Here is a 7,974-nt window from a genome sequence, read left to right as displayed (position 1 = left end):
TCCCTCTCCCTGTCCCTCTCCCTTCCCCTTTCCTCCCTCTCCCTCTCCCTGTCCCTGTCCCTCTCCCTGTCCCTGTCCCTGTCCCTCTCCCTCTCCCTTTCCCTGTCCCTCTCCCTCTCCTCCCTCTCCCTCCCCTTCTCCCTCCTCCTCTCCCTCTTCCTTCCCCCTCTCCTCCCTCTCTTTCCCCTCTCCCTCTCTCAGTATTGGTGAACAGGTAAGCTACCTTCAGAGGATCCATAACCCCCTCAAGCTCCGCTACAGGCTTCGAGGAAAAGCGCTCAGTCTTCCACGTTGTTGCTGGGTGATTTTCAAATATGGTTTTACTTTAGTCCTAAATTTTTGAATTTTTTTGTCACATGCATTTTTTTTTTGGCATCAGTTGAGATGATTATTAATAAAGTTTTACATGTTGAACCAAATCCCTCTAGTTCAGAAACAATTCCCACTTGATCACGGTGCATAATCATTTAATATACTATTTAATTCATTTTGCCACAATTTTGTTGAGGATATTTACATCAATGTCAACAAAGATAATGATCTGCATTTTGTTTTGGTGTGTGTGTGTGTGTGTGTGTGTGTGTGTGTGTGTGTGTTTTACACAGCACAAGATTTCTCTGTGTAGCCCTGTTTGTCCTGGAACTCACTCTGTAGACCAGGCTGGCCTCGAACTCAGAAATCCACCTGCCTCTGCCTCCCAAGTGCTGGGATTAAAGGCGTGCACCACTACTGTCCTGTGTGTTTGGATTTAATACCAAGATTACATTCATCCAAGGAGTTAGTTAAGGACTGTTCCTCTTAATTTTTCCTTAAAATTTGAGATAGATTGCAATTTATTCTTTAAATGTTTGGTAGAGTACAGCAGTTTATTTTGTGTGTAGGTATATATAAGTGAATGAATCTCTATGGCAAGCATGTGAAGGTCAAAGGAAAACTTATGGGACTGGGTTCTTTCCTTCCACCTTGTGGGTTCTGGGACTCAAACTTAGGGTATTAGGCTTGGCAGCAAGCCCTTCTGCCCATTGAGCTGTCTCTTCAGCCCTTAGTTAATATTATTTTTAAAGCAGGGGCTTTCTATCTTCCAGAGTTTTCGACTAGAAATCTCTGATGATTTTATTTACATTCCCTATATGTAATGAGATGCCTACTTACTGTTTTCAACAGTCTCTGGGGTTTTGAAAAGTTTGAGGATAATGTATTTTGGGGTGAACTCAGAATTCAGCTACTTTGAAGTTTGTTGCTCTTGGGTGCATACTTTTGTGCTTTTCATTGTTTAACTGTTGCCTTCTCTCTGTCCCTTTCTAATGTTTTTTTTTTTTTTCTGCATGCATTGAGATGATTTGTGGTCTTACACTTGATTCTATTTACACACTGTTTCATGCTTGTTAATTTTTATGTTGAATATCTCTGAATCCCTGAGATATATAACACTAACTTTATCAAGGTGTTCAATGTTCTCTAGAAATTTTTTTTAAAGTATTTTGTTGAGGATTTTTGCCTCACCATGGCATTTTCTCCCCTGATTTTCCTTCTCCTCCCATTCCTTTTCCATCCTTTCTTCTTGTGAAATTCCCATAGTATGTGTATTGCTTTACTCGATTACATCCCACCCTTGGGCTCTGTTCCCTTCCCTTCAGAGTCAGGAATAATTTCACTCTTCAGATACATTTTTTTTTTCATGACAGGTCTTCCTTTGAATCTCTGCAATTCATTTTCACTCTGTTTACAGAGCAGTTCAACCCCACATTTCTTGTCTAAGTTTTCTATAGTTTTACCACTGTTCCTACTACTTCTTGCATTGTGTCCTTGTGCCTTCCTCCAAATCTCCCTTTACTTCCTTGAGCATTTTGAAAAGTTGTTTTATGTTGCATGTAATTTTGAAAAGCGTGCTTCTGCCTTTCCTGGAGTGCGGCCTGTGCTGTGGCCCCACCTGGCATGGCTCTGAGATCGGTTGCCGCTAGCCCCCCTCTCAGCTTGTCCAGGAGCTGCAACCCTGGAGCTGCTGCCCTCGCTCTGGCCACTCGTGGCTTCCTCTTGTTCTCCTGACTTGCTTCATCAAGTTGCCAGCTGCCACCCCTGCTTCTCTCTTTCTCTGCCCACATTTGTCCGAGGATGAAACACTCAGAAGGCTTTATTATTATAGAACTTGCCAGATAGCACAATTACTGGGTGCAGAATCTCCTGCCGTAACCTTATCAGCCAGCCTCTGCCAGGAGGCTGCTGGTTCTAGCTACCCCAAGACCTTACAAGGTTGTTGCATTCTTCTCATTCCAAAGCCTGGCTGAAAAGCCCCTTCTCTTTCTTGTCATCTCTTTTTCCTCCTGGGACCTGGAAGTCCCATCTTTACCCTTCATCCAACAATTGGCTCCCAGCTTTTTTATTGACCAAATCAAGAACCAATTAGGGAACCAGAGCTTACTATCAGCTCCTCTCCCTACAGTTTTAAAAGTACTTGCTTAATATATCTCCACTAGGTCTTCTTCTGGGAGTTTCTTTTGGCTTATTGTCACCCTTTGAATGCTGGGAATTTACTATTTTTCATTTACTTGTTTCTTCATATGCCTTACGGTTTGTTGTTTGGTTGTCATTGAAAAGTAGTCATTTGGCATAATGTGATGGCTGTGGAAATCAGATTCTCCTCTCTCTCTCTCTCTCTCTCTCTCTCTCTCTCTCTTTCTCTCTCTCTCACCCCTCATGTGTGCGTGTGTGTGTGTGTGTGTGTGTGTGTGTGTGTTTCTTTCATGGTTGCTGACACTTTATTTTTGTTTTTGATTCTCATAGCCTGTCCTATTGAAGAGCCTAATAGGTTAAGTTTTCCCTGGACATACACAATCAATCATTTGGTACTCTTCCCAGTACACAAGGAAAAAAAATAACATTTTCTGATGATTTTGTTTTTAATTTTTCTTCATATTTTCTTTACATCTACCATTTCTTCCTTTCTTTCCTTCTCTTTGTGGTGCTGGTGATGAACTCTAAGGTCTTTTCAATGCTTGTCAGCTTATCCACTGGTGAACTACATCCCTGGTCTTTAAGCATTGGCCTGTATCTGTTAAATACTCCAGATATCACGTTGCCAGAGGAAGAGGCCAGAGCAACAGTGGGGAGGCAGGACAACATTGGCTACCCATTTCCTCATGTGTATATTTGTGATTAGAAACAATAGCCAACATTCAAATTACACGTGTTCAATATTTGATAGACAGCATCCTTTTTGCCAATCCCAGCTCCTCTAAGGTGTATTCAGAGTATTCAATGAGCATGCACATAGCCTGACAAAGTTAAGGTACTAGGAATTAAAGTTGACTAAAATTAACCACAATTTATAGTCCAAGTCTTACCCTTCACGTCACAGTACTTAAGTAGTTTCCAGAGTCCCTACATCATGTCATCAGACTGATTTTGTCAGTGAAATCTGTGTGTGGGACAGAAGACAGAATTGTTGTACCTTTTAAACACCTTACCTTCCAGTCATCTCCGATTAAAATCCAAAATGATTATGCCACTTCTAGTTCATAATTATAAATTCTTATTTTCTTGCATATATATTTATCTGTCTCTTCCAGGCTATTGGTTCCTCAGCTTGTGAGATCCTATCTCTTAAATGTTTCTCGATGTACTTCTCTGGTGACTGGTAACTTCTAGTTGAAGTGTTCTGCTCCTGCCATGTTTCCTCCAGGGTTAAGTACTACTGCCTGAAGCTCTGTAGAGGACCACATACTGATGATTCTGTGGCCACCTCCCCTCTACTCACTGCTTACTACCCCCCTCTTTTTCTGGTCTCAATGACTTACAGGTCTTTCCTGAAACATATCTTGTGGTACATTCCTTCATGGGTCAGTTTTTCTGCACACCATCTGCATAATCTACTTGTGCTTGTCTGGCAAACTTCTGTCTGGTCTTTTTAAGATTTTATGCTCTCGTGAAGTTTGTTCATTTCCCTCCAGATGCTAGGTATAGTCCAGGCTAGTTTCAAGCTCTTAATCCCCTGCCTCAGACTCCCAAGTACATTGCCATCATGACTGCCTTTATATAATCTTTACTGACCTTCCAAGATAGAATTGAATACAACCTTCCAGAGGTTTTCCTTCATCTGCTAGCACACATCTCTGTTTAGGCATTTATCATAGTAGAATCCTAATAATCCCAATCCAATGATTCAAGAATCTGAGTGTTTCAAAGAATGTGGACAATGTCTACTTAATGAACCTCTATGGCCTGGGCATAGCTCCTAATACACAGGAAAGCCCATTTGTCTTTGTGAATGTCTAAAAAGAGGATTCTGCCAGCCAGTTGTTAATAATCTCTTGGATCCAAGAATTGATATCTAATTTGTGATATTCTTCCATTACTTTAATAAGAATTTGTTGCCCGGCAGTGGTGGTACACGCCTTTAATCCCAGCACTTGGGAGGCAGAGGCAGGCAGATTTCTGAGTTTGAGGCCAGTTTGGTCTACAGAGTGAGTTCCAGGACAGCCAGGGCTACACAGAGAAAACTTGTCTCAAAAAAAAAAAAACCAAAAAACAACAACAACAAAAAGAATTTGTTGAAGATTTACTTTAACTTAAACATGGTAGGGTAATGGCTCATTGACAAAATCACAAACATGTTCTACTGCTGTCATGGAATTGAGAATTTCTTGAAGGCGTTCAGGCAAAGTGGTACATGTGGGGCTTGGGAACTGTAGGACTTCGGGACACCGGCCTGGAGCAAGAGTGGGGTAGAGGCGTGTCCAAACTCCAGAAATCTTGTCCTGAGCAGGGGTAGGATTGCTGCGCCCCCACCTTTCCCACCAGAAGGTCACAAAGCCCGGTAGCCAGATTAAACATCCTCTCCCAGTCTAAGAGCATGTCCAGCAGCATAAGGAGTTCTTCTTTATGCAAATGAGGCATCCCTAGCATCCTCACCATGGCCAATGATGTACACTCATCCATAGCCCCTACTCATCCCACAAAGGTTTAAATAGCCTTTGTTCCCCCAACTAAAATGAGCTGCCTCATAGACTGCCACCTCCTGAGATTCTGTTCTCTCAGCACTCACTGGCTGCCTGAGGTCCTGCTGGAGCCTTGCTTCCCTCTCAGAATCCATGGATTCTACAAAGAATCAGGATGCTACAAAAGGAAGCCTGGACACCAGCTACATGCTTGTAATCTCAGTACTCAGAAGTCTGGGGCAGGTAAATCACAAGTTTGAGGATATCCTGGGCTATTATATAGTGAGACCCCGTTTCAAAAAAAATTTTTGAAAAAAGAACTTTTATCATTCTTATGAGCTATTAAATAAAAGGGAATATATTTTAGGTTTGGCCCATAGTATCGATAAGATTGTTCACAGGTCGCTGCCCATTGGCCAACTTTTACTTTTTCTTGTTGATTTGTCTTTTATTCTCTAGCACTGACAACCATCTCAGTTGATAATTATAATAATAAATCAAAAAATAAACATGCAGCAGACTTGTATAACTTCTTTTAATCCAAGCAAAAAATGTGGCCTGTGGGACTCTGTGGAGGGCTGGGATTTAATGGCTTTACAGTTTTCAAAGAGCCTCTACATTGACAGCAGTATTTAGTTTCACTTTAGAGAACAAAATGGATGTAAGAGAAATATTCAAGAAATAGCAAAATAGGATTGGGAGCTTGGACTCAAGGGCCAACTCGTAGGCAATGACAGGCTATTGAAATGTATTCAAGCAAACTGTAGATTGCAATTCAAGGTTAAACCAGCTCCTATTTCAGACAGTGTTGTGGGAGGAGAGAAGGAAGCTGCTGGGGTAGGGATTTTGAAAAGGGAAAATAAGGAACAAAACACACACAAAAAAGAACAAAACACAATTCTTGTAAAAATGAGATGTTAGAAAGGTTGAACAAACTCAACTTCAGTTCCTACAGGTTCCTTTTGAAGGGCTGGGTTCTTTCTTTCTAGTTGAGGTTAAGAACGGGCAAGGTTTAGAGTCAACCAGAAGAGTGATGTATATTCTGTAAGGCCAGTTCAAAGTCATAGCAGTCAGCATTACCAGAGACTAAAATATTTAAGATGGAGGTGGGTGGAGGCTTATATTTCTTAATCTGGATACATTGTGTCCCTCCTGTCCCTTAGCTGAAGGTGATTACTAATTGACAACTGGTGGTGGAAGACTTGCTGCCTCAAGGGTTAAACTTTAAACTGCAACTTTAATATCCAAAGAGCAAAAAAGTACAGGCGATGTAAATTAGCATTTTGAGTCCAAAATATTAATCTCCCAAATTAAAGCTTTGAAATTGGCTGCTTTGAAAAGTGTAATGTATAGTTTTAGAGTAACAATCAGTAGCCAATATTTTTTTCTCTTCTGGCTGCCTTAAACTGGACAGTTGTGTTTTCAAAATAAAAGCTGCGATGACAGGGATGAAGTCAGGAGACTTTGTGCAGAATATGATAGTCATTGGGCCGCATCCCCAACACTGCAACAAAATAACGGTGGTAGGTCAAGTAGTGCTTGTGGAAAATGGTGCTTGTAGAATATCTAGCCAGGTTGCTTCACACCTTTTCCCAATCCCAGACAGAAATTTCATTGGCCTTCTAATAAACCAATCGTTCAAAGAGGTTAGGGTCTGGTCTAAGACCCCTTGGAGCCATTACTGAGTCCACTAAAAGTAGCCACAGAAGAGCTATCATAGAGATATGTTTCTTCTACAAACTTCAGTATTAATAAGTAGTATAAAACTTGGGTTTCTTTCTCATTTAAGAGCAGCAAGTATATATGCAGAAATGGGTATTCTTGTTATCACAACTGGAAAGTATCTATGTCCAGGATTACAATAGTTTTACCATTGTTGGTTGTTTGCTTGTTTTTGTTTGACTAGTGTGATGACCGAAGAAGGAATATACATATACAGGTTTGGCAGCCAAGCCATGCTAACAAAGAGGGTTACTCTGGCTTCAGGACAGAAAACAGTTGCTCATCAAGCCCTGCAACAGTTTCATATCCACTCCCCAGAACCGAGTGTGGATCACTGACATTTGCTGGTGAAGGAAGAATGTCATCACCGCCGAGCTCTCTGCCACCTGCAACTCTTGACTTGACTGTTCCCACCAACCCTTCAAGAGATCTGAATGTGGATGACTTCTTCATGTCTCCAAGCTTCCTGCTGATGGCAGAACCCACCGAGGCCAGGGCAGTTGAAGTCTTCTGCTTCATGTAGGTGTTGGAGGCCTGAACATCATGCCAGCTCTTGGACAGATTCTGCCTCAGTCCCACCAAGGCCATGTAGCCTAACTTCCTCTTGAGTTCGCCACATCGCTTCTCTTTGGCTGCGAGCTGGTCACGTAAGTTTAAGATCTCTTCCTCTAATTTTGTAAGCTCAGATTTGAGCTCCATTTGTTCAGCCTCCGTCAGATCTGGTTCTGAAGCTAGGTGGGATTCATTTGTGGACGCCGAAGTCTCTGTTATGGCATCTGGGACAGACAAGGAAAGATCTTCATTCAGGGAGTCCAGGTCCAGTTCTTGGTAGACAGAGTTGGATCCTTGGTTTGGGGAGACACAGTTGGGGCTGGTGGAGCTGACGTCTAGGCCTGCAGGCTCAGACTTCTGGCCAGTGGGATAGGACTCGAGGTGAGATGGGTCCATATCTTGACTGATGAGTCTACATCCTGTCCAGAGGAGTGGACGCTTTTGACGGGGATCCACTTCCGGGTGGTAGGGGTTGGATGTGGGTGAGATGCAAGCCTCAGGGGCGGGACTTCCGGCCCAAAGGGCTGGCGGTCATTGGCACCTATTTCCATTTTTGACTGCTTTTTGGCAGGATTTCAGATTATTCTGCATCACAAGGTCCTTGTGAGGCAGGCAGAGCCCAGATTATAATCGAGAGACATTTCTTTTCCTCTAGCAGTAGGGACATAGGCCAGGTGTTCACACCAAATTGCCTGGAGCCCCTTTTCTACCACATGAGTGGTTTTCAAACCCTTGGAGATCAATAAGTGGTTACTCTAACAGAAAC

General features: G+C 42.4%; 1 protein-coding gene across 1 annotated transcript; it reads right to left on the bottom strand.

Moving 5' to 3' along the window:
• Positions 1-5,450: 5,450 nt before the first annotated feature.
• Tpd52l3 (TPD52 like 3) lies at positions 5,451-7,673 on the bottom strand. Its single transcript, XM_031384806.1, has one exon. It carries the CDS (start codon positions 7,602-7,604, stop codon positions 6,906-6,908), a length of 699 nt encoding a protein of 232 aa, XP_031240666.1. The 5' UTR covers positions 7,605-7,673; the 3' UTR covers positions 5,451-6,905.
• Positions 7,674-7,974: the final 301 nt, after the last annotated feature.

This window comes from Mastomys coucha, unplaced genomic scaffold (genome assembly GCF_008632895.1).
Source record: "Mastomys coucha isolate ucsf_1 unplaced genomic scaffold, UCSF_Mcou_1 pScaffold21, whole genome shotgun sequence".
NCBI lineage: Eukaryota > Metazoa > Chordata > Mammalia > Rodentia > Muridae > Mastomys > Mastomys coucha.
The sequence above is the reverse complement of the archived record's forward strand: the minus strand, read 5'-3'. Positions and strand labels throughout refer to the sequence as shown.